The 27,468-nt window shown below is 43.8% G+C and overlaps 1 protein-coding gene across 1 annotated transcript; it reads left to right on the forward strand.

The window, feature by feature from the left end:
- arhgap22b (Rho GTPase activating protein 22b) lies at window positions 1-27,468 on the forward strand. Its single transcript, XM_031843633.1, has 10 exons — window positions 1-134; window positions 8,351-8,550; window positions 12,121-12,208; window positions 20,360-20,488; window positions 22,854-23,061; window positions 23,163-23,295; window positions 23,502-23,575; window positions 23,642-23,763; window positions 23,966-24,989; window positions 25,251-27,468. The coding sequence occupies exons 1-10, from the start codon at window positions 92-94 to the stop codon at window positions 25,471-25,473; spliced, it is 2,244 nt and encodes a 747-aa protein (XP_031699493.1). The 5' UTR covers window positions 1-91; the 3' UTR covers window positions 25,474-27,468.

Genomic DNA, 27,468 nt, shown 5'->3' on the forward strand with positions numbered 1-27,468 from the left:
AAGGCAAAGGCACAGAGAGGCAGAGGGAGAGACAGGGGTGGGGTGCTTGGATGTACACGAACATGCCGAGAGGAGAGCGCGTGGACGAGCGATGACAGCCATGCTGAGCCCAAAGATCAGACAGACCAGGAGAGGTAGGATTCTTGTTTGTTTGCCTTTCACATCCACAGCACCTGCATTTGCTGCTTATTCGTCCGTAACTCTGTAGTGAGACTGCATCTGGCTCATCTGATCAGAGGATGTGTTCGTGATGCTTTACCTGCACTTTTACAATTACATTGTGATTTAATAAAAGTGCTTTTTTCTTTCTTTTAGAATTCTGAATTTACTCAAGAACATGTGTGCAGAAACACTCCCCCCCCCCATCTATTCTTCACATATTTCTGAATGAAGCTGCAGGTCTGCCCACGCAGGAAAGCACCAGTGTACATTAGCATTATACTACAGCTGGCCGATGCCTGCCAGTGTGACTTCTATTAAGAGGAGCGTGCAGCATCTCTAGTTTCATCACTGTAACGCTCAGCACTATCAGGCTGCCGTCAGCTGCTGCTGTGTGTGTGTGCGCTCACACTCGTATATGCACAGTGTGTGTGTGTGTTTGTGTGTATCTGCATTGGATGGATGTACTAATAAGTCCATGTGTATGAGTGTGTGTGTGTGTGTATGTGTGTGTGTGTGTGTGTGTCCTTCCTCGGCACTAATATCCATGACTGCAATTATAAAGCTGGATCTGATTAGGATGAAATGAATAGTTCCCAAGAATGGGAGGGCGATGTGTAAATCCTCCTCGCTGGAGCGGCATGAAATTGGCAGCAAAGTGGATTAAATCAGTATTTGCATGTATTAAGAACAGACTCATCTGGCTCGATGAGTAAGTGTGATCCACTGTGTACATCTTTTAAATTAGCTCTTAATTGATTGTCACGTGACACGGCGTAAAATAACTATAACAAACATCAGTTGCATTTGGTACATTTGTTTTGGTTCATTCGGTGAGTTAAGTGTTTGGTATGCATTTACAGAAGACCATATATGCGAAACATGCCAACAATCCGAAACGTAATTGTCTTGATACATTTAAGGTTTTGGAAATACAGCTCGGCCTCACATGCATTTCTGTCAAAACGGTGAAAATTGAAGCGATTAAAGCGTCTCTCTGAATCTGCGCGAGAAGCATTCCCAAGCATGCCTTCTGCAAACTGCCGCTTCACTGCTGACGGCATCGCATTTGTTGCATGAAGCCCATGCATAAACGGGTATGTGGCAGATGTGGTAGTGTAGTAGATGCTCGGCTGAGGTTACAGCAGGTCAAGAAAGGGACACAACGCTAACCAGTGAGCGACATTTTAGATGACTCAACGCCCGTCTGACACTCAGAGGACACTCAAAATGAACGATGAATCAATAATATAAATGTCATTGAATTTGTTTTTGTTTTATTGATCAAGCATGGCTGCGACATTCATGATCCTAGAAGGTCAGTGGAAAAGCTAACTAGTTTACATATAGTTTTTATAAGCTCGTCTTTGACTTTGGAAGGCCAGTGATAAGCTAACTGGCTCTCTCTTGCCTCTTTTTTCACTGAGTTCGACATTTTGGCGAGAGTCGGATGAGAAGATTGACACTGTCGTGTCTGTGCTCTACACACGATGCCTGAGCCAGGAGACAGTTAGCTTAGCTTAGCATAAAGACTGGAAGCTGGTGGCACCTCTTAAGCTCCCTAATCACCACTTTGTATCTTGTTTGTTTAGTCTCTAAAGGAGGGTGGTATCAATGTTCTCATCTAACCAAGAAAGCAAATAAGTGTGTATCCCAAAATGTGGAACTATTGCATAAACATCATTTCCCAACTGATTATATGGATTTGCCCCTGAGGGGTAATTCAATTATTATGAGATTATGCCATCCTTTCAGAGCAACTCATAATTGGAAATGCTTGTGTAAGTAAAAACCCAATTGGCCTCTAATCTAGGATGCCAGTAGAAGCAGTTCTCTAACTAGGAATGAATTCATCATCAATATCTGCTCCAAGGAAAGATCTGACATCTGTGCTTCAGTAACTGCTATACGACAGACAACATATCAAAAGCTGTAATATGGTTTTGGTTGTACTTTTCTTTGGCCGACACCATAAATAGCAGCTTTAATTGCCCACATATCAGTTGCTTCGTACTCTTGCTGTGCCTTTTTTGATCTGCGTTTCCATGGTTTTTATGATCAAAGTCCTGCACATATAGCAACACCCTGACATCCTGCCTTTCCATGGCATACGAATGAGCACCCTCACGACTAGATACTGTGAGTAAGAAGAGCGTGCCGCATGGATGAAACATTCACACACTGACACACTCGGGTAATGAGCATGCGGAGATGATAACATGCACAGAAATGCACAGATATGCGCACACGCACGGCTGCGGATCAGTTCTGCTCCACTGCAGTCTTCACATACTATATATATTATTGGCCATACCTCCAGCTAGTCAAGGAGGGCTGCCACACACACCCACACACACACACGCGCACACACACACAATGGTTAGCACATTAATCAACAGTGATAGGCTGACTGGAAGCCATGCACTGATGCACCTGTAACTCTCTTTGCCATTTTCAAAGAGCCATAAATCACCACACAACAACCAGATTAATGAAATTGAATTCCTCCAACATGCCTGCGGTCATTGTTGTGTGTGTATGTGATTTAGCCATCAGTGTAGCATTGTAGCTATTGTGGAGCACCTGCCTCGCCTTGCTAATGGATGGGCTCCTCTGCGATGTGCATGAGAGCCATACATCCATTTCCTGCTGATGATAAATGTACAACTCCAAACTGCATTAAGTGACATCAACTGGGGCTAGTGTGTGTGTGTGCGTGTGCGTGTGTGTGTGTGTGTGTGTGTGTGTGATAGAGAGAGAGAAATGGTAGCATAAATTCCCTTCATGTGCTTCACTGTTTGTTTTAAACATTGGTCTGCAGACTACCATTTGTTCACATGGTATCATAACTTGCATGTATGGACAGAGAGCTTTAGGAGACTGTCTTAATTACAACATTTGCATTTCTCATTTGATTGGTCACTTCCTGTGACAGATCAAGCATAAACATATTGTATTTGGGCAAATTGAAAGACTCTACAGAACCTCAGGTAGTGTTGATTCCGAGAAGCTTTGCTTAATGCGAACTTAGAATCTAGCCATGCTAACTGTTTAGGCTGTATTCGCCCAAGGTGATGATGATGTAGTGGCTACTGGGCTAGTTGGTGCACAAATGTAGTTGGCAAGCTAACCGCTAACACGCTCGCAAGCTGGAAACATGCCAAAGCTAGTCAGTCACAACTAAAGTGTAAATAAAAGTCTTTGTAGTATGTCATTAAAAAGTCATGAAACGTCAATTAAGTCATTCAAAGGACATATTCGGAACACAGACTCCTGTCTCTTAACTGTTTAAAAAACATGCTCCGTTTGTGGAGTAGGCGGCAACTGAGATTAAATCAACAAAGCTAATAAGCTACGATAGCTTCTTCCATTTTGGGCTCTGCGGCTCTCTGTTCCCGCACACATAAGCACTGCCAGAATGACTTTCTAATAGTCAGCAGTGCATGCCGAAATTAACCAAAGTAAACTAAAATAATGACAAAAAACAATCACTCAGACTTATTTGGTGAGCGAATCCACTAATTATGTTAATTCCATTTCAGAAAATGCCATTTTTAAATGCTGAGGTGACCAGGCCTTCAATCTGTCCGGGTTCTTGTGTTCAATTTCAAGCTTTTTGCTGTAAATTGTAGGTGAAGTCAAAGTGTCTACTCAGCAGCACCACCCACCAAGACACACGTTCATTATATCATGTTGATATCATGACTGAATGAGTCGCCAATCCATCTGGTGTTGTTGAATACATCAGCTCCATGCCCGTCAGTATTCTTCCATGACCAATTGACATTAATCGTCATTGGGGTACGTCATGAGAAAGAAATGTGGGAATACTGTACATCTGCACACAGACTCAGGCATGATGTTGAGCACCTATTATTGGACTCAGACCCATACTGTAAATAAATGAGCCACAAATGCGCTCTCTGTTTTGGTGAGTCGGAGTGATTATGCATGAAGCGGGCTTTTACAGTGAAACAGCCTCTTTTCAGCCTTGTAGTTGATAGTAGAAGAGACCACAGAGCAGCTCCACCCAAGCTAAGGAACGTCTGAATCACTCCGAGCAAAAAGGTCCAAATTGGCGCTGTGGGTAGACACACACACACACACACACACACACACACACACACACACTCAAAAATCAGTTGTTGTGACTCAAGCATGACTCATCGGCCAGTGTATGTTCCATTCAGTCTGTGATTGGGGACAGCTGAATCGTTAAACAGTGGTGCTCTTTTACGCTAACACTGGCAGAGTGAGGATGGATTTTAAGACATGACGTGATGTGATGAGGAAAGAAAGAGGGGTCAAAGTGGGGATGGGGAAGGTGAGTGCCACTTTTAGCTGGCAGTATAATAGAAAGAGGGTTTGAAGGTTCAGTTCACACTGCTGTGAGACACTAGCAAATAATCTGGGCCTGGTTGGTGTCCTCACTCCGGGGAGAAAGGGAGAGGGTGGCAGCGGGAGTAAGATCTTGATGGTCATCGCACACGTACGATCTTTAAATTCTAAATTCATCAAAGAGATAACCAAAGATGCAAAAGTTCGGAAGCCATTGGAAAACCCCAAAATTGTATCGTGACCGTTCTTTGAAACCAGGCATTAGCAAAGGCATGATACAGCATCTTACAGTGTCCATATACGGTATGTACGCTTGTAATACTCTTGATTAGTTCATATATGGTCAGTTTAGCTTGGTTGCAGGTAAGAGAGCTGCGTTTGTAAGAGACAAACAACCACAACATTAGCTTGTTGTTGTTTGAAGATGTAACACGTAGAGCTCTGATGCTGTTTTTAATTCAAACGTTCAGTGCTTAAGGCTTACAGGCAGAAATAAAACCCCTGTAACACATTACCCCTATTTGCGAAAAGCAATTAAGACGACTTTACAATGCATGAATTATCACCACCATTTGCAAAATGAATGGAAATAATTGTATTTTAAAAACAGCTAATGGAAATGTGCCTCTAATGCAAGAACTAATTTATTCTACAGAAAGTGCTCAGATGTGGTGCCAGAGATGAGAACAAGGATCCTGTTTTGTGTGCGCATGTGCCCTTTGTGCTCTCAGTAATAACAGAGCTTTGATTCAACAGGACCAGCGGTGCTGAACGTAAGGAGGGTTAGAAGAATTAGAGCGAGTCAAAGTAAGACAAATGGAGGGAGAAAAAGCAGTGAAAACAACAGAGCTGGAAAACACTGGAATTAACACAAGATGGATAAATGAGGAAAGCCAAGAGGAGACAGGCTGAACGGAGAAAGAGAGCAAAAGAGGGGAGCAAAATAAAAGGAACGAATGTCTATTAAAATTAAAAGTTATGGATACAGGAAGGAAGGAAAGGAGGAAACTGGATGAAACACTGGATAAGTCACCTTGCACATTATATTTAAATTGAATTAAACAAGCCATGTTCTTATAGAACCACATTGATCATCATGAAAGCAAATGACCAGATATTACATAAAGTCACATTATGACTGGTAAATCTGATTTTAAAAAAGTATCATTCTTTAGGTTTCTCAGTGAGCATATGAGAGACTACTGGACCTGTGAAGATTTCAGGAGACACTTTAAAGCTGCACTAATCAATGTTTTTATATCCTCACTTTGTAAAATGACTGTATGTTAGGTGGAAGGTATAGATCTGAGTGATGAACCAACATAGCGTTTGGTTAACATAATGGAGCATTTAGCAGCGAAAGAGACAGAAGTTTTCCTCAGGGGTTGATGGAGACCAAAACAGAGCTAAAAGGAGAGCAAATATTGGACCCCAATATTAGCCATTGGCTAACAAATTGGCTAACATCTGTTTAATTAAAGCTGCCGCTGTAGTTGTACGTTTATTTGATATCTGACGTTAGTAGAAATTGAAAACCTGCAGAAAAACACATTTTGAGTTTTATTTTTCCCATCGTCCTTTGTTTTATGAAATGCCAGGTGACAGTTTCCACTTAGCGTACTTCAATGTGTATGATGATTTTTATTTTTACATATCAAAAGCATAAAACAAATGTTTCTCATATGAAAATCGTTACACCAAAAACTTGTCTCTTTGGTAACCTAAAATCAGAAAGTCTACTCCTTTTCTTTACAAATAATCACCCAATCGTCCTTCATTCAACACGTCTGTGAGGATCAACAGGCTTTTACAAACTACCAGGAAAGGCTGTGAAATGAAATAAAGATGACTTGAGCCCTTTGCTTCAGGCTATCTGTAGGCTGGAGAAAGAGATGAAACAATAAAAAATAAACATTGATTTTTCTTCCCCCGCCCCATTCATACATCCCCTTCTTCCCTGTGGTCCATCAGAACATTGATTATCTGTGTGTGGGTGTGTGTGTGTATAATGCACAGCAGCAGGGAGGATGTCTGCACAATTGATTTCTATAAATTATACATTACCATCAAATAGCATCTCCTTGTTTGCCTCACCAGAATATAGCTCTCGTCTCAGCTCTGTGGCCTTTTCTCATTTATAGGAAACTTAAATATCTTCAGCCAGTTTCGTAAGTAACATAAATTATCCTCAAGTGATGACACATTGTTTTTTAAAAGGACAAGTGCTTTACATTGATGCATCATACACACATTATTCTTTAGTTTCTCAACTTTATTTCAGACGCAAACTGTAGGTGCATAACAAATAAAACATAAGACATGCAATACAATATGTGGACAACAGCACAAAGGTAACAATCGTTGCAGTTCACAAATCGACAGTGATTAATAAAAGACATAGAGATTTGTTGCAATGTTTCAAAAACAAGGAAAACCTTGTCACTGCATGTTTGTTTAGTTAAGGCCATTACAATTACATTTTTTGAATCAATTAACACATAAATGTTGTGTATAAAATTCCTCAACGCAGCATAAAAGGCGGGAACATTACTCGGCACAAACATGTGACTTGAACCTTTTCCATCTTGGGAGCTCGAGCGAGACTCTGAATGCATCATTAAACGCCACCTGAATCTTTTTTCCTTTTTCCTTTACTCTCAATTGCACCACAAGTGGGCTGTATAGAGTGGAGTGGGCTCCATAGAGGGCTGCTTTAACATCATCTGAACACGTATGAAATGTCCGTGCCAGCGCATTGGCTTGATCACATAGATCATAGCTGACAGACGTCATCCAAGTATCATACTTTGTTCACCACATTTAGCACTTGGTCTGCTATAAAAATGAAGAAGAAATTTAGCTCCTTTGGTGAAGCAATAGTGATAACACTCTTTTTAGTGTTGAATTTAATGTCATACTGCACATCATACAGACTCTGAGCGGTTGCTGTAAGCCAGCACTAGAGACAGGACTACTAAGTCATCAGCCTTAGGCTCTTTTAACTTTTTAGAAAGCTGGATATTTTACAGGATGTGTGATCTTTGACTGATAAAATATCATGATCAAATGTTGTCAAAAATGATACACGCCGCACTCTTAAATCTTTTTCCACAGCCGATGTCATACAAGGACAGTAGCCCCGCAGGGACAGAGCTGATGCCACACTGAAACACGGCTCTGTAGCTGCCATCCCCTCCCTTTGAAAGCTGTCCTTGACTGAGCTCAGGTTACACACATTTGTTGAGAATGATTCAGGCAGCCAGCCAGTCACTCAGCCAGTCAGTCGGTCCCATGTGGTCCTATTATACCCAGCTCAAACGTCCCCCCGCTATTCTATCGGGTTGTGGCAACACACAATGAGTCTCTCCCAAGGACCTCTGGAATAGAGGGAGGGGATCACTGTCACCTGAGGCTATGTCTGTGTGTGTGTGTGTGTGTGTGTGTGTGTGTGTGTGTGTGTGTTCCCCCAGCGCAATCTCTTTTTTTTTGATCTGCTTTCTGTTATTATTTGTGCCTGCTGCCTCTCTGCAGTCCCACTCCCCCCTTCATCTAGAGATGTCCCAGCCTGGGGCAGAAGGTTGTGTGTGTTCATGACTGAAGTGCCTGGCAGAGCATGTGTGTGTGTGTGTGTGCACACAGCATACACAATGAGGGATAACACAAGCTTCTATTAGGGAGTAAAATGAAAAGACACGAGCCAACAAAATGGAAGAAATCTAGCAGAACCACCAAATCAATCACCTTTAACCCTGCGTGTGTATACACAGAGTAAATCAATGCTTTATGTGTGTGTTTGTGTGTGTGTGTGTGTGTGTGTGTGTGTGTGTGTGTGTGTGTGTGTGTGTGTTTGCAGCCAGGTCCAAGAGCATGGTGATGGGCGAGGTGTCCCGGGGCCCGTGCCGGCCGGCCTCCCCCAGCCTCCAGGAAGGAGCACTGAAAGCTGGCTGGCTGAAGAAGCAGCGCAGCATCATGAAGAACTGGCAGCTACGCTGGTTTGTGCTGCGCTCGGATCAGCTCTTCTTCTACAAAGACGAGGATGAAACCAAACCACAGGTAACACTGCCGTCAGACAAAGTCAAACCAGGCTCAGTCACTGTTCTTTGGCTTGTGTGATTACATTTACACAAGTAATAAAATGACGAGTCAGACTGTTCAATGCAAGGCAGCAAGATAGAGGAGCAGTCTAAATGTATAATGAAAGGGGAATCCCACCGGTTTTACACATCCAAGTTTGTTTACAGGTCTTGGGCAGTGTCACGGTGATGTCACAGTGATGTCACTTGAGTCAGCAGTCGGGTCTGAAGATTATAAATTTGAAAATGGATCTGTGGGTGTGGCGTTAGAAAGAAGTGATCTTACAGACCTCTGGAGCCTGTTGCTGCTGCTCTGCTTGAGGCTAGCGGCTGGAAGCTATACAATACACCCTCTGACTGAACTGTCAGCAGTTTAACCGCACTGATGGTAATGTAGGCTTTGACTAGGACGAAAAATACATGGAATAAAAGAGACTTTATCTTTTTTTTTTCTCGAGTCCAACAAAAAGAACGGTGCTAAATCGGTGGAGTGCTCCTTTAAGAAATGTTCCAGCAGAGAATATAACATTTGTATTCACACTACTCTCAAAGTATGCAGCAGTTTTTATACTATCTTTGGTTTTATACATATGACTCAATATTTAGATTGTGTTTCATGAGCACTGTCTCCAGAATAACAGGTTCAACTAGATTGCTACGTTTTTGTTATTTTACTCCATAACACTATCTGCATGCTTTAAATGCCACGTTCTCACTGAACACTCCTAAGTCAAAAGTTTTGAAGTCACAGCCTGTCACAGTAGGAAAAGCACAGGTGTTACTAACATTAACGCTGGCATGCTCCCTATGTAGATACGAATTGCTCATTTATTTTTGCTGTACAAATACACGTTTTTACCATCGAAAGATACACAGTGTTGCCGTGTTATTAACTTGAAAATACCGTCTATAGTGCATTAGAACAAACAGCCCCGCAGCGTGTGACGCCTGGTTTCCTCCTCCATTAGTACACAGTCATAAAGATATTTCCAGAGCAAAACCTCTAATCGATCCCATTGCTCCTCTGTGATGAGGCATGTCTCTTGTGGCCAGGTGCTGACTCACATTTTCCCATTCTGAATGAAGTTCACAAGCATAAAGGGAGCTGGCCTAGACTGACCTCACATTCATGAAAAACCATGTTGGGATGGACAGTCACCGTAGCTGACAGGCTTACATAGTCGTAAACATGAGGCGATGATAGTAATCCAACAACAAAAGACAGCGGGGGCACACACACACACACACGCACACACACACACACACACACACAGCCTTTAGAGCTTAATAATCATCTCTTTACATTTCTGGCTGAAATCCCGACACTTTTATTGATTTCTTCAGTCTTCGCGCTGCATGACTGCTGTTCATTTAATGTAGGCAGCAGCCGTCACTGTCTTTTAGTCCATCACACACACACACACACACAGACACACACACGCGCGCATACACTCTACGTACACAGAATGACGTGTTCTCCTCCTCGCAGTCTCCTTTCTGTGGGGAACAACTGAGTGAAGGCTGTGACAGACTGTCTTTAATCAGAGCTTGCCAATATCCAGCCTATATTGATTTGCAACTCTCAGTGGATTCAAATCACACACATGGTTGAATGCACACACACACACACACATATACACTCAGAAGAATGCACATATGTGCATACACACACACAGATCCACCCCCATCAGAGAGCAGGATGTGTGAGGAAGTGTCACTCTGGCCTTTTTTCTCCCTCTCATCTTCTAATCGATAGACAATGCGAGACCGAGTGGAGTGGTGGGGGGGGGTTTAATGGTGAGGAGGGAGGGGGTTATGTCGGCAAATCGCTGCAACAGAACAAGACCCCCCTACCGAGATGAAAAGATGTGATAATTGGTTGAAGGTGGAGCAATACTGACGCAGGATCTATAGAGGGTTTCTTTTCCTTTTCATCATGTGGGGATAAATCCACTGCAGAACAAATGGACTTCACTTATCGGACAATAGATTTCTATTTTGGACAATAGACGAACACATGGCTGGTGGTGGATCGTTAGTACTCTGAATACAAAATGAGTCTCTTCATTAAAGATGAAGAAGCTGTATGTTTCAGAGTGGTGAGACGTGTTGTTTTGCTTCCATCGTTACTGCTGAATGCATGTTAGTGTGATGATTGATGTAAAGGCCACCTGTCAATCAAACAGGGCGGGTAGGGCCAGACACACAAAGCACATCACTTCCTGTATACCAGAGGAGAGTTTATTAACGGATCAAAGCACATTTCCAACTCTGTCCCTTAGATTTAGACTTCAGATTTTAGGTCATTTCCATCAGAATTCATTGCTGATGTACTGAACTGTGTATTTTTTGGAAAACTTGATTCATTTAAAAGTATTATCATTGCAGTAAGCTGTCTCTTGGGATCTGAGTCTGGTGTGGTCGGGTTTTGTCAGTAGTTTACTGCTACTGCTTTGACTGGGAGCCAGCGTCGGCTCAGGTTTGTGAGGAGACAGCGGTTGAAAGCCTGAAAGAAAGCTTCACGGCATGTGTTGAACAAGGGGAGCCTGAGTTGTTTATGAGTCTCTACTGACGGCACATGGTACCAATCAATAGCAGCGCCGTCATACGTGTGGGGACGTTGCCAAAAGTGAGAACGAGTCTTCCGGGGTTTCTGGTCCAGGATGCTGATTGGCACTTATGCGCAAACCAGGTTAAAGCGGGCGTGTCCACATCTGTTTGGGGGGCTTGTTAAAGGCTCAGTCATGCAGGCGCAGGTTCATATTGATTGCAACAAAACGTGAGCTCTCCCTCAAAGTCCCTCTGTCACCAGGCTGAGACGTATAAAAGGACAAAGTATGCCATCCATCTCACGTCTTCAGCTTGCACTGCTTCACTGTGTGATTTGTGTTCTCGGCTGACGTGTTGCCTCCTTATTCTTTCATCCCCGGCCAGCTCCTCCTGTTATTCCGAGCACATAGCACCCTTGGGAGCTCCCCCCCCCCCCCTACCCTGGTTCCTGCCCTGCCCCTGTGCTCCATCCATCTACAACTCCCACCCCTTCCATTTGTTGCCATGGCGACTAATGTTGGCGACAGCCCGGCCCTCCGGTTGAGGCGCTTTGGAAGACTCCCCTCCCTGTTTGATGGAGGATGCCAGCCTGCAGATTTAACGGGGCAGACCCACAGACGCTGGCATCCCTTCACAGCTCACTTGGCCTCAGTTCTCAGGGCTAAATGGGTATTGATCTGGATAATGTATTCTGATAATCTGTGTGGGTCCCTGTTCAATCACAGGAGTAGCTGCTTAAAATGTGAGAGGGGTTAAGAGTGGAGGGATAGGAAGGACGGACGTAAGGAAGGGGGGAGGAGAGAAATGAAGAAGAAGAGAGCAGAAGGTATGGGACAGTCCTACGAACGTGTCTATATGTGAGATCTGGAGCTTCGACCTATCAGTCACAGATTCACTCATAAAATTTGTTTCAGATAGAATGAACGTACAAACTCACTGGATACTAAGAAATCTTCTTAATCTCTCTCTCTCTCTCTCTCTCTCCCTTTCTCTGTTTCAGGGCTGTATACCTCTGCAGGGATGCCAGGTCAACGAACTCACAGCTAATCTGGACGAACCAGGAAGACACCTTTTTGAGATTGTACCAGGTGAGATCCCCCAGCTGCTCCCATGCCTCCTCCTCCACCAGCTGGTCCCAGTTACTCCACATCTATAAATCGTTCACTATAAATCACGTTTATGCTACTCTAGTTGGTGTAATATGAACACTCTCGGCAAGTTGTAAACTTGATAACTTTGTTTTGAAATATCAATATGGCAGTGTTGGTCATAAATAGGTCAAATGTAAGTCAAATCCAACATCGTCAACGGTCATCATACGGCACTTCACACGAAAAAGACAGAATTTTAAGTTAGCAGCAGTTTAGGTTCATTAGTTCAGTTAGTTTTACTTTAGTAAGTAAAAGAAAGAAAGCCAGTCATATACATACACTTACATATCTGCGGTCACGTGGTTTCAGGCCAATCCCATTCCTAAAGTAGAAGTTGAGAAATGTTCCTGGGTGTGTGCCTGATAATGGACACGGCATGGGTGACATCACGTTTGGTCCAGAGACAGTAGGAGTGCATCTATGTGGAGGAACCCTATAGCTGGTATAGAATGTGGGGAAATAATGTGCCTTTTAAGTGAGACACACCACAACAACACTATACAGATATTTACTTATTGAAAGAGTCCAAAAACACATCAAAGCTAAGATAAAACTGAAGCAAACATTGAGAAACTAAACGATATATTGTGTGTTCTTTTGTCTGTGCTATATTATTAAAGAAATCTGTTTTAAACAGACAGTTGCTATTCTGCATTCAGACAGCAGAGAGCACTGTTAGCCAAGGATTAGAGTGTGTGCTGGTCAATCTTACGCTGCGTGACCTTAGAGCTGGTGACAGGTCAAGTACAAGTATCACATTTCTAGCTGTGAAAGAAAATTCCTGCGAGTAGTGCCATAAAATAAAGAGGAAATAAAGCAGCCGCTCCATCATCCCGAGCTGCTCCGTGCCTGCAGATCTCAGGACTGCTGGTGAGCCGTCCAGCTTCCCGTGGTGCACTCACAGCTAACACACTGAGGCTTTGCCTGCGGCTGAACAGTCTGATTAGATTGACCTCGTACTTTCTACTCAATCAATACAGCACTTTGTTGTGTCTTGAAGTGTGATAGTATGTGCGTAGATGTGTTTTGAAGTGTTGTTAAGGGATATAGCAGAGAGCTGGGTGGAAGCCTTTAAGGGGCTTTTTGTACTATGACACCTCTGTTCAACAACCAAAGAACTAAACGTTTAATCTCAAAATCAAGTCCTGCAATTGAAACTGCAAGACAGCAGCTGAGCTCGGTTGGCTCTCTGTATATCACTCTGTCATTACGGGAGTGTTTGCTCGGAGGTCTCCCGCCTGTGTTTAGAATGGCCGACCGAGTGGTGAGTCTCTGTGTGTTCTGTTTATGGCCAGTCAACATAGCAGAGCGGTGAGAACCCCCAGTGAGTTTCTACGGAAGGGGCCGGCAGACGCTGAGAGACGAGGTGGGAGGGAAGGGAAGGGAAGGGAGGGGAAGGGAGGGGCAGATACAAAATGCAATCAGCCGGAGAGGAAAGTAGTCTGGTGGGGGAAAAGATGCACAGAGACAGGTATATGAAGATAAGGAGGCAGGTCGAAGGGTTAAAGACTTATTTAATGCATTTCATTGTAACCTGATGAAGACTTTAGGGTTTTAAATGGCGGCTCTCTCTCCATGCATGACAACATGATGCTGACTCCATCTTTCTGTTCACACCATATTAGATTTGCAGGCTCCTCGGGGAGAAGCACATGAGTTCCTCTGCTCTTTCTCCACGATGTAATCGGCTTACAGTGATGGAGGCTTTACCCACCCTTGTTGTACGAAATGAATAAGACTTTGGGCTTCACATTGTGTTAAAAGCACCGCTTCACGGAGGATGGTGCTTCCTCCCTATTTTTTTAAACAGTCATTATGGTGTCCAGTCATGTCTTGCAGCTTTTTCCTCACATCCGCAGCCAATTTTTTACTGAACAGCACAGCTTCAAACAGAGCGGCAGCAGCTTATTGGAAACTCTCAGCCAACACTAATCAGCAACAAGCTCAACAAGCACCGGTGCTCTTTTACACCTTCCGCTCTCATGTGCTTCTATTCTCTCCAGAGGGAAAGGAAAGGCCAGAGTGAGTCTTTACTGTTGGCAAGGACAGAGATCTCTCAGCCATCAATGAGGAGGAAGAAGAAGAGAAGAGTGACTCTTAATTGTCGTTCTTGATGAGTCCTTGAGTCCTGAACTCTTCATGGTTTAATGAAGACGGGATTTCTCGGGTTTTGTAATTTGATCCCCGGCTGTTCTTGGGCAAGACATTTTGGTTATTTTTGTTAATAATGCTGTCGAGCATCATTTTAGGTGAAATTGTCATTTCTTGCAAGAAGGTCTGAGAAACAAATTGCTCTACTAGAAAGGTTTAAGGCGTGTCGGCATGTATTCTGCATTGTTTAAAGATAAAACGGCTGTTTCAGGACTTTTGGATACTTCTCCCTCGAGGTCTGTAATTTTGAATAAGGACTCATTTATGTTTAGACAAGCACGCAGGCTAGAAGCAAATCCAAAGGGTTTAAGTGTATTCATTTTAAGGGAAGGCTGAAATAAATTCAGGATGAGTTGCTTTTTTGTCATACGACAATATGACTTTTTATGACTTTATCGACATACTATACTATGACTTTAATGACATACTAAGACTTTTTTCGATATGCTATACTTGACTTTATTATGACTTTTTTGACATATACTATTACTTTTTTCAACATACTATCCTATGATTTTTTTCGAAATACTATACTATGACTTTCTTTTTCTTTTTTTACATACCATATTACCAGAGTAAGTAAGTATATTACTATACTATGACTTATTCATGACTTTTTTATGAATGTTTCCGACAAACTATACTATGACATTTTTCTACATACTATACTGTGACTTAGTTATGACTTTTTCCGACATGCTATATGATTACTTTTTGTGACATACTATGACATATTCAACAGTATTCATCACTTTATTCAACACACTATACTATGACTTTGTTTTTGATGTACTATGACTTTATTCGCCATACTATGACTTTTTTATGGATTTTTTCGACAGACTATACTTTGACTCTTATAGTTTTTTCGACATACCATTCAATACTTTGTGACTTTCTCTACATACTATACAATGACAAACTGTAATATGGCTTTTTTAGGACTATTTTCCGCGTACTTTACTTTACATTACTTCTTGCTATTCTATACATTTTATTAACTTTTTGACAACATAATCAGAAACACTTTATTGATCACCAGAGGAAATTGGTACATTACAGTTGCTCTTATACATAAGCATAAAGAAATATGAAAAAATAACTAAATACATATGTGACATGTAAATAAATGTGAAATACAAATCGTACACATAATGCTACAATATGAATCAGAATATGTAGTGTTAATACAAGTAAATAACAAAAACAAGAAAATGCAATGAAATATACAAGATATGTGTGTAAATGTGTACATCAAAAACAGAATATACAACCACACACAGCATTAAGTGAATAAAATAGAAACATACTGAGAAGTGGGATCTTTAATGTTTTTTAAATATATAGGCAAGAATGGTATACATACTATACAATTGCTTTTATGATTTTTGTTTTACATACTATACCATGACTTTTATCAACATACTATACTATGACTCTTGGGTATATTATACTATGACTTTTTACGACCTTTTTTTTGACATACTATACTATCATCTACTGCATCATCCACTGACCTGTTTGCCTGGTAGGCTAACTGAAGGGCGGCCAGCAGGTGGTCCAACATCAGTCGCACGAAGGATTTCATCACCACCTATATGAGGGCAACAGGCATGTGGTCATCTGATGCTTTGATGGAGGGTTTCTTGGGGACCGGTATGATAGTGGAGTGTTTGAAGCAGGAGGGGACTTCACACAGCTTCAGTGATCTATTGAAGATCAGTGTGCCGGTCAGCACAGACTTTCAGACAGGAGGGTGACACACTGTCGGGGGCCAGGTGCTTTCCTTATCCTCTGTCTGTAAAAGGGCTGACACAGAAAAAACGTAGGTCACACAGTAGCTACGGTTAGGGAAAGATGTCTGGATGTGCTCAGAGCAGACAGGTTCTCAGGTGGTGATGTTCTGAGCAGAGGAGGAATTAACAATTAAGATGGTGAATAGTTATTCTTGGGGGGGGGGCAAAGACTCTTACATACTTTATGCTCATGTTTCTGTAACTATACGTGAATAAACTAGTTTCTCCTGGTTGATTAGACCACATGTCTCAAGATTTCTTTTGCAGTGCCAAACCAAATAATTCCACATCTCGGACACAATAGTATTCTTGGCATTTACAGTGTGAAGAGGAATGCAGATAACTAACTAAAGAAATGCTTAATATTTCTCAAAATGTATTAAAGGTCATATTGTGTGAGATTGCTGTTCTGTGTAGAGCCTCCACCTCCATCCTCCAACTTGAGGATGCAGGACTGTCATGGTTTTTTTTTTCTCTTGAACTTTGGATTGATACATTTTTTAAAGATGGAACATGCCGTATGTTCTTTGTCTGTTCAGGTATGGTGGCCACAATATTTGCTAAGAATAAACTAGATCTACAGTATATTGTCACTGTAGATTATTCAACAAGAACCTAACACGACCTCTGGCTGATCCTGCCTCAGTTTGGTTCATATTTAGAAAGTATGCCTGTTCATTAGTTTAGATGAAGCTATGGAGCCTGGAGAGTATTTTGTACATCTTGTATTTTCGTAGAAAACTGTTGAAATGAAACTTTTATGGAAGCACGCATCAACGCCATGCTTGTACTCTATATCGCTCTCGTGGCATTTTGAAGAAAGAGACGGAGCACTTGCTCACTTTCGGGTTATGACAATCAGTGATAGAAAGTGGAAAAAACAGATTTTTTTTCACACAATATTCCATGTCTACAGACATGTGTGTGTCTGCAACAAGTGTTAAGAAAGCAAAGTCTGCACTGCCTGTATCGCACAGAGATTGATTAGCATTGTCTGTTTCCCCTCTGTGTGTGTGTGCGTGTGTGTGCATACAAGTTTGTTTGGCAAAGATTGGAGGACAGCCCATCTCCCTGCCACACACACACACTCGGGGGGGGGGGGGGGGAGAAATAGAGAGAGAGAGAGAAGGACACAGAGAGAGAAGATCCTTGTTACATTCCTCCTCGGGGATTTGCTTCTCCCCAGGGGGGCTGAGGGAACGGACCTGCTGCCCACACTGCTGAATGAGAGAAAACAGGAAGAAAAGAGTGAATGAATGGACAGAATAAATGAGTGAAGGGCAAGAAGTGGGACTCGTTGGTTTCCAGCTGGCATCGAGCATGCCTCACTGGCAGGTTCTGGCCGTCAGTGCTACCTGCGTACTGAATTGCTTCCAAACGGGCATAGTGGTGACGGAGAAGCCGCTCCATGCTGCAGCTGTAGGCCAGCTCCAGCTCCAGCTCCAGCTCCAGCTCCAGCTCCAGCTCCAGCTCCAGCTCCAGCTCCAGCTCCAGCTGCAGCTCCAGCCTGCTCCGCTCACTCAGACATGGGGCCGGTGTGCTGCAAGCCGGACAGACTGAAGAAACAACGTCTCCAAGGTAACAGGAAACAGATGCTGGAGGTTTTTTTTTTTACAAGCGCTGTAGAGGCTGAAGCTGCAGCGCGTAAGTAGCTCTGAGATTGATGCAAGCACCTGATATACAACCTCTTCTTCTATGGCTTGTGTTTGTTGTTGTGCGTGGCAGTAAAAGGTAATGGCTCCTATAGTTAATGCTTCGTTTTTTTTGCAAGAAAAATCATTAGTCGAGATTATTGCACAAAAAAATCTTTATGTGCAAAGTTTTGCGGTAGCCCACCTACTTATGCAAAATGCAAAGTGAAGTATTACTCACTTTCATATCCTGATATGATGTACCCAAGCGGCTTATAATTACTTTTATTAGCAGTTACTGTAGCTGCATGATTGCTGTACTTTGTGTCACACGTTGCAGTAGATACAGTATGTTGAGCTGGGAGCTTGTTGTGTCCACAGCAGTAAAACAAGAGGTCAGATATGAAAAGCGTCTCTCTTTGGTTTTTTGTGATTTCATACCATTTCTTATTGTTTCTCTCTCTCTCATACATAATACCAATAATAAGCAGCACGGAGGTCATATATAGTTAATCCCCAAGCGATTCACAGCGCCCAATCATCAGTCACAATGGGGGGTGTGACCTGAGGGACATAAACCACACCAAAGGCTGAAGAGCAGTGGTTACTGTTTGGTTGATTTGATAAAGCAGCTAAATGCTAAACTGTGAAGGGGATAAAACACGTCTCTAGCATGTGACTTTGCAGCCAGCCTGGCTCCTCCAGAGGTAAATAAAAAAACAACAGTTCTACTAAAGCTCACTAGTTCAAAAGGTAGTATAAAAAGAAATGCTTCTCAGCTCACTGCACAGTGCGTAAGAGCAAAATGTCTGATCTCGTGAGACGATTGACAATCTAACGTATTCAAAGGTGCATTACATCACCTGACTCTCTCTCTCTCTCTCTCTCTCTCTCTCTCTCTCTCTCTCTCTCTCCATCTTGACAGTTGAACCAGCTCGCACCATGACACCAGAAAGGATTTCAGCACAATAAGAGTTACCTGTTCTATTTCCTGTTCGTCTCTCCTTGTCCTCATCTCCCATTCAACAGCGTCCGCGACGCAGGCTGACATTTACCAACGGAAGCTATGATGTCTTCAGTTCTTAAATGTCAGACACTCAAAAAGGCACACATGCTGCAGACAGTCTACCTTCTCTGTGGCACAAATGTCACCGTCTGTCTGATGATCGCACCGTGGAAATCTAATTGGATCCTGAGACTGTGAGAGGTGTGCCTGAGACTGTTTGAGGTGTGCCTGCAGTCAGTGTTATCTCAATTGGCTCCAAATGGATTCTTTGTACTCCTCATCCACACAGACTTGGATGTTCCAATACTTATTGGTGTCTGTCGGCTATGTTGGGATTGATTTCAAGTGGCTCTGCATGTGTGTGTGTGTGTGTGTGTGTCTTATCAGCGCCTGATTCATTGAAGTGGAAGTATTTGATATGCAAAGGCTCCTTAATGTCTGAGCGTCCTCTCTGTATCTTCAATCACCCTTTTGATTGGCCTCTTTTCTTCAGGGCAAATTAATTTAGAGGATATTATGCACAGTGTACACTCACACACACACACACACACACACACACACACACACACACACACATTAATCAAGGCAAAATGTAAAATAATGCCAAATCCTCAGTTGACTATTTCCATCTGAAGACGGTTCATCCTGTTGTTCATCAGGACAGTGTGAGTTTGCGAAGCTGGGTGACAATGGCACTTAGCTTTACGGCACCGCTGTTTGTATTTGGATTCCCTCCTCACAGCTTAATGACTGTGACAACAACACCATGCAACACTAATGGCTCGGACAAACGGGAAACAGATGACACATTCTCCGGGTTATTTCAAAGTGTGGCTGGAGACGAAGGCGGTGGGGTCAAGATAAGATATATACGTGCGGCCTCTGGTGTTAATGTAGTTTGTATGTAGCAGCCGGTCATGTTTCACACCGTTTTTGTTTCGTGTGTTGAGGCGCCGCCTCACTGATGTTTATGAGGTCAAAATAATTTAGCTCGTTCAACTTCTGCACTCACGAAAATCTGCTCCGGATCACCGGCTGAATGCCTGAAATGAAATGGTGCAATCATAGGAAGAGAGGGTGAGAGGAGAAACACAGAGTGCAGAGTGCATAACAGGACAGTTGTGCCATCTAGTGGTGGGAAACCGTTACAGCACATTGGGTTAAGATTTGAAGTCAACCCCATTTTTTGGTTTTGTTTTGTTTAAAAGCTGAAACCTGAGGGACTAGTTAGTACGGTATGTTAAAACATACACACCAGAGTTTTACAATGCCGTACTGAGAGTATTTTATGATTCTTTTCCTGTAAATAATACCTGATGTGCCGCAAATACACCGACATCCAATAAGGTTACTGAAAGAAAGGTAACCAGTATATGTGATTGACATTAAAGCATCTGTAATAAAGAAAAATTAGGAACTAGGGAATTTGGGAAATGGTTCAAGCGGTTGAAACATGATGTAAAAACTACACTATTCAACATACTGGGTTGTGTCCTTCCTCCAGGTGGAACAGGAGAGAAGGACCGGGCACCGATCAGCCATGAGTCCTTCCTGCTGATGGCAAATTCCCAGACGGACATGGATGACTGGGTCAAGGCCATACGGCGGGTCATCTGGGCGCCTTTCGGAGGAGGTAAAGCCGAACCCTTTGAACTGAAACGCGAGAAACACAATCAGCACGGCGAAAGATCTTCATCCTTGAGGCCGCTTGATCTCATGGGAATGGGCAACAATTAAAACTCAAGGCTGTTCTGATGCAACATGTGGGTTGCGGGAAGCCTAAATTAACAACACATACCAAATTCCAGCTACAGAAAGATCAGAATATTACTTATTCAAATGTTTTATATAGCCAATAATCATTGGAAGAAGTGCCATCCTAAGACAGGGAGTTTTCATTTCCCTTCTACCCGTGTAGGCTCCAGCGATCGCGCAACACGAGGCTGCAAAGACAGCAGGTTCTGGTGTGTCCCCCCCCCCCCCCCCATGTAACAGGGAGCCTGTGGTTAATTCTCACCCTGTCTGTGCTCTGTCTGGCTGTCTAACTGATGTACTTGACGGGAGGCCAGAAATATAAGCAGGCCTGTCTGTCTGGGTGTGAACGGGGACTTAAGGAGCAGCTGAACAGCATGGTGTTACGTTAGAGGTATATTAATAGGGGGATAAATGTGGAATAACACACCAGTCATATACAGTAGTGTTTAACATCACTGGTCTCATTTGACACTTCATTTTTAAGGTTTGAGCTCTGTTGGCAGAGAGGGAACACGGTGCCAACTACTAGAGCTTCAATCAATGAGGATTTGTATTTCATCATTAGTTTTGACCAATAAATGTATTGAATTATGCCAATTTCAAGTTTTGCTAGACCAAAGTACTGTCTGACAATTACAGAACACAGAAAAAAACTGTATATCTGTAAATATTAGGTAGTTTTACTTGAAATTAGCAGTTACAAACAATTTGGTATTTGGCCTCCGCTGCACAATAAAACTTTTTTTAACCTTTTTCTAACGCTGCAAAACTGTTTATATATATATATATATATATTAAAATATAAAATTTTAAATATATATATTTAAATATTACATATACATATATAGATATATTAAATATCTGTAATGGGTGCTAGTTCTAGTAGCTGTATTGGTATACATGAGCAGTACAAACTGGAGCTGTATAGCTGCATGTCAACTTTAAATGAAAATCTTTTTTCAGGGATGTGTGTCTGTTATCTTCTTCAATTTGGTTGTTGCAGCTTACATTTTGTAAATACTTATAGTATTATTACATGCTACTTATTTTAAATTTGCTTTAAAAAAAACACACAAAATCCAGCTGTCGTAGAGGGGGGGTGTCTAAATCCTATAGCTACACCCCTGCTCGCTGGTGTAGGCCCTCCTCACACCGGTAATATCTACAGCCTCCCTCTCATATTTAGACGGTAGGTGTGTCCGTCTCTCGGTTCTCGGTCCAGAATAGATGTGTCGCCAACTCGCAGGCCCGTCGTTAAACCGCAGCACCGCGGACACCGGCGCGCTGACCCGACCACCCGTCAGCCTGCTGCCGCTTTTCTAAACCGTTGCTCGTTACCGCCGCGCAGGAGTTTGTAAATGCGGGATTAATCCGCCGGTGGGGTGAAATGCCTGAACCGGAATGGCTGAACTTGGTCAAGTGTGGGTTTGGGATGTACGAGAAACGCGCTCTGCTGCCGTGCAGCTCCTGTTCGGTGAATCACTACGATTACAGCGAGCTGACCGACAGCTGCGACCGCTGCAGCCAATCAACAGGTAACAATTATTTCATTAGCCAATCAAACACGTTTAGCTATTAAGCGTGCCACCATTTAGCTAAGCGGTCATTTTCCAGTACTTGTAATGCTATTTTTATTATTACTTTTGTTTACGTTTGTATAGTTGAGAGATTACTAAATAGAGGTTTATTTATTTATTTTTAATTTTTTTTTTTTTTGGGGGGGCAACATACTTAACATGAGGAATAAAAGTATGCTGATTCAGTCACAGGTTTTCATGGTGCACTCTCCTCACATACTGACGGTTAGAGAGTATTTACACCAAGACATGCATCATGCAAAGGTCTCCATATCTACAGTCTAAAGCATTAAATCTAGTGTTCATGTTAGTGTAATGTAAAACGGGCAACAGCGTGCAGTACAGTAGGGCCAATTGTTCCAGCTTTCTAACACACCGTTACATTCAATATTCAAGTTAAAATTTGGTTGCACTCCTTGCTATTATTGGGTTCTTCAAGTTGCATTTAGCTTCCATGTCTCAACAATATCATTTCACGTGGACACATTGGCTCACGTGTTCCTATTACATCACATTGTATACATATAGCTACAATGGGCCTGCTTCTTTAAAATAACCAGTCGCTCCAGACTTCATACCAGCCCGATATAACCCAGTGCCATCAGTGGATGCATGAATCTGATGGAGCTGAAGTGCCAATGTGGTGTGTCCTCCATCTGTCCATAGGGATATTCGGTCAGCGTTTGGAGGACACCGTGCAGTATGAGAAGAAGTTTGGCCCCCGGCTGGCCCCCTTGCTGGTGGAGCAGTGCGTGGACTTCATCAGGGAGAGGGGTTTGGATGAGGAGGGCCTCTTTCGGATGCCGGGACAGGCCAACCTGGTGAAAGAGCTGCAGGAGGCCTTCGACTGCGGCGACAAGCCTCTGTTCGACAGGTAGACAGAGCGGAGCGTTACAAGAGCACACCGGCTTTTTTTTTGAGAAGATAATCATAGAACATGCACGTTGACAAATTTCTCTCTGTACTCGCCTGCAGTAATACAGACGTCCACACGGTGGCATCCTTGCTGAAGTTGTACCTGCGAGAGCTGCCTGAACCAGTCATTCCCTTCTCCAAATATGAAGACTTCCTGAGCTGTGCACAGCTTTTGGCCAAAGATGAGGAGGAGGTATGTGCGATAGACAATGTGTGTGTGTGTGTGTGTGTGTGTGTGTGTGTGTGTGTGTGTGTGTGTGTGTGTGTGTGTGTGTGTGTGTGTGTGTGTGTGTGTGTGTGTGTGTGTGTGTGTGTGTGTGTGTGTGTGTGTGAGTGTGTGAGTGTGTGTGTGTGTGTGTGTGTGTGTGTGTGTCTAACAGCTGTTTTATCTCTCATCAGGGGGTCCAGGAGCTGGAGAAGCAGGTCAACACTCTACCTCTCCCCAACTACAATCTCCTCACGTACATATGCAAGTAAGTATTTTATCTCGTGGTGTCATCGAGTTTCTAAGAACTTTTGACTTATATCTATCTGCTCAGATTCCTCGATGAGGTCCAGTCCCACTGCATTGAGAACAAAATGAGCGTCCAGAACCTCGCCACAGTATTTGGACCAAATATCCTCCGACCCAAGATGGAGGACCCGGTCACCATCATGGAAGGTAATGGGCGACGTTCACTGACTGAAATAATGGTTAAAGTCTCTGCAAACTAACCCTGAAAGTGTACTCCACACCACAATGCTGCTTTGACATCACACTACACCTTGTAGTATTAGCAAATATATCTTTAGCTAGCTGTATGTGCGGGATGAAAACAGAAATAATAACGCTGTACTATATCCTGTCTGACTGTGATCCATAGGCACCTCCCTGGTCCAGCACCTGATGACAATCCTTATTAGGGAACACAACCGTTTGTACTCAGGGAGGGACCAGGAGGGATCCGCCGTTCCCCAATCAGAGCTCCCTGTCCAGGGGCATCAGCTCCAGCATCGCAGCCTGGGAGCCTGGATCTCGGAGGAAGACCTCCAGAGCTGCCCGGTGTCCAACCCCGACCAAGAGCTGCACAGCAGTGCCTCATCTCTGGATGCCAAACTGTGTGCAGCCCTCACTCCCACCCAGACCCCGAACCTGAACCCTGGACCAAAGCTGGGGTCTCCATCGGGGAAAGGAGAGACTGTGGTCAGCCCGAGCAAACAAGCCAAGACCATACCCTCCTGGAAATACTCTTTCAAAAGCTCCTCGGGCAAGCCAAGCAGCAGCAGCAGCGGCGGCGGCGGCGGCAGCTCTGTGGCAGATGTTGCTAGTGTATCTTCTGGTGGGGGAGGAGGTGGAGGTAACTGGCTCATGAACGGCCTGTCCTCTTTGAGGGGACACCGCCGCACGTCGTCAGGCGAGCGGTCCGCCCGTGACCGCGACTCCACGGGCTCCTCACAGAGACTGTCCACCTACGACAACGTCACCTCCTCCTCGAGCATGGGGAGCGTCCCAAGCGTCGCCAGCACACCGTGGTCCACTTCCTCCTGCGAGATCTCCGTCCCCGACTCGGGGAGCGAGCCCTCGGCCAACCAGAACTGCGGAGCAGGGGGCGAAAGCGGGGGGAAAGGGGAGTGGATGGAGAGCCAGAGGGAGGTTGACAGGGGACGGGACGGAGGGGCCACGACAGACCCGAGCTCTGAGCAGGACAGCTGCGAGGCCATGGAGCTGTGCAGCAGCAGCGCGGCCTGCAGCGAGAATGGAAACGCGGCGGTGGCAGCGGCGGCCGGGGTGCCGTCCATTGTCACGTCGGAGGACGGAGACGGGACAGTAACACTGAGCAGCCTGGTGGAGGGACTGAAGGACGAGTTGAGGAAGCAGAAGACTACATACGAGACCAGGATCCAAAAGTAAGTCTGGGGGTTCCTTTTTTTCATTTTTTCAATCCTGTAAGCTTTCCTAAAACAATTTCAATCAATCATAATCAAAACTACCTCAATGGTTAGCTGCAAATAGAGGTGATTATTATTTAAGATGTCATTTCTATGTGACAAAAAAACAAACATACGTGGTGCCGCTTTAAATTTAACACATTTTGTCGTGTAGCCCAACAGTAAAGGTGACCGTCAATGACCTCTGCTCTCTGTCTATGCCACGCTGCGTCTCCTCAGGCTGGAGGAGTCCAGCGCTGCTCTGTGTGCGCAGATGGAGCACTTGGAACAAGAGATGGAGCAGGAAAGGAAGAAGCAACGCATGCTGGAGATCAAACTACGGAACTCGGAGCGGGCGCGGGAGGATGCGGAAAACCGCAACCGGCTCCTGGAGAAGGAGATGGAGGATTTCTTCTCCACACTGGGAGATCTGGCCCTGGGCGCGAGGACTAGTGATATTTGATGCGCCATCCGTTTGTGGCTAAAACTGTCAGGGTTTGTATTTTAGGGAGGAGGGGGGTGGTGTCTTTCAAGGGCTCACTTCCTCCTCGTTGTATCAGGGCGTTCCTCTCAAAGAAAAATTAAAAACAAGAAAACAAAAGGAACCCCGCCAAATTTGTGTACATTCAGGACAAACTCAAAGGGAACTCGTAGATGACGAAGATGAGGGCTCAAATATCAAATTGCAATGAACTGCGTGGTCCTTGTCAGAATCATCTTCATTGAGCACCCGGGTGGTTTTTTTTGAGTTTCTCACGCATGCTTGAAATGGACCGTGAAGAGAAGACGACGGCTCTTGTGGTTACGCTCCTTGGTGTGTCCAGGGTTTGTCTTGTGAAGGCTTCAGGTTCCTGTATGCGACCGGTAAATTCGGAAAATTCTCTAGACCGGAGAGCACTGACTTCTGCACAAGGACACTACATGAGTGTATGTCCCACTGTATGACTCACGAGAGAAGGTGTTAATGCAGACAGCGGACTGAAATTGACCTTTTGAGGACCAGTGCTACATTTTGGGAAATAGACATGATTTCTTGACGAGAGTTAGGTGAAAAGTTTGATACCACTCTCATGTCTGTAGGATCTGTATGAAGCTACAGCCAGCAGCCAAGTAGCCTAGCAAAATAAAAATAAAATTCTGCTGACTAATATTTGTAAAGCTAACTAATTAACATGTTGTATCTTGTCTGTTTAAGTACATAGCTTTATATTTAGCAGATTTTTTGTTTTACTTTTGGATTTATTTATTTTAATTTGGTAGTGACTGTTGAAAACCAGTGTAGTACAGATATTTGTCGGGACGCGGGACACCCTGCTTGAAACCGGGACATCTGGTCACCTATCCATATGTATCCTACAGACATCAGAGCACTATCAAACGTCTCATCCAAGCTAAGAGAGCAAATGAGTGTATTTCCCAAAATGTCATGCTATTCCTGTAACCGGAAGGTCAGTTCAGCCAAATTCAGAAAAACAACATTTTCTCACTAGCCTGTAGGGGCTGCTAGCTCATGCAAATTGCTTTGTTTGTTGGCCAGGTGTTGAAGTTGCAAAGGAGTTTTGTGAAGTACCCAGACCAACAGGTTTACTTTTTCTGGAAGGACAATGTTGCTGAAATGGAATGAACTGTAGTTTGTAACACTGCGAGCACCAGTAACGGCATTTAAATCCCCTGCATTTGTTGTTTTTAGGTTTTTCTCAGCTATCTCAAAACCCGTGTATATAAAACCCCTTTCTTTGTAATCTGAGTGAACTGACCGGTACACTGTACAGTGGTAGCTTAGGCAGAAGTTCCTCCACTTGCATATATCCCTCCTGTATGCGTGCTGCAGAAGTTTTCTTTTTTCCTGGATGTTTTACTGTAGAATCAAATGTGTATATCGTAACACAAAAGCAGGTTTAGAAAAGCTAGAGTTTCCAAACCATTCCTTTGATAGGCGGAACCTCTGCGACAGCTGCCTCTGTACCTCCTGTCTCCTCAGGCCCTTCCAGTGCCTCTACACCTCGTCACCATCTGCATGGTCTCCACGTCCATTCGATGGCAAAGCCTCGGTCTTCGGTTCGGTCCGATCCACACAGATGTCAATGTACCTTTTTATTAATGTACAGATACTACAACAGGGACAACGATTATTCAAGCATTTGTGCATGTTGCCTGGGACACAGGACACGTGGCTCAGTAGGTGAAGGCCATTTACAGTACACAGTAAATACCAAAGCTGGACCGCCTCAGCTGTTCGCTCACTAACGATCGGAATGGCCCGGCCCCGACGCCATGTTGATTTTGGCACATGAAGCTGAGCACTGCCCTCAAAGAAACAATGGAGTTTCCTGGTTGTGCCTTCAGGGAAGTGTTTTCAAAAAAAAGGAAAAATGTATGTGTTGCTTGCTTGTCCAGAGATGTAGTGAATATAATCACCCATAGTGCACACAGTAGCTGCATTGTCCCCCCCCCCCCC

Source organism: Anarrhichthys ocellatus, unplaced genomic scaffold (genome assembly GCF_004355925.1).
Source record: "Anarrhichthys ocellatus isolate YVR2014 unplaced genomic scaffold, GSC_Weel_1.0 scaffold4, whole genome shotgun sequence".
Taxonomy (NCBI): domain Eukaryota; kingdom Metazoa; phylum Chordata; class Actinopteri; order Perciformes; family Anarhichadidae; genus Anarrhichthys; species Anarrhichthys ocellatus.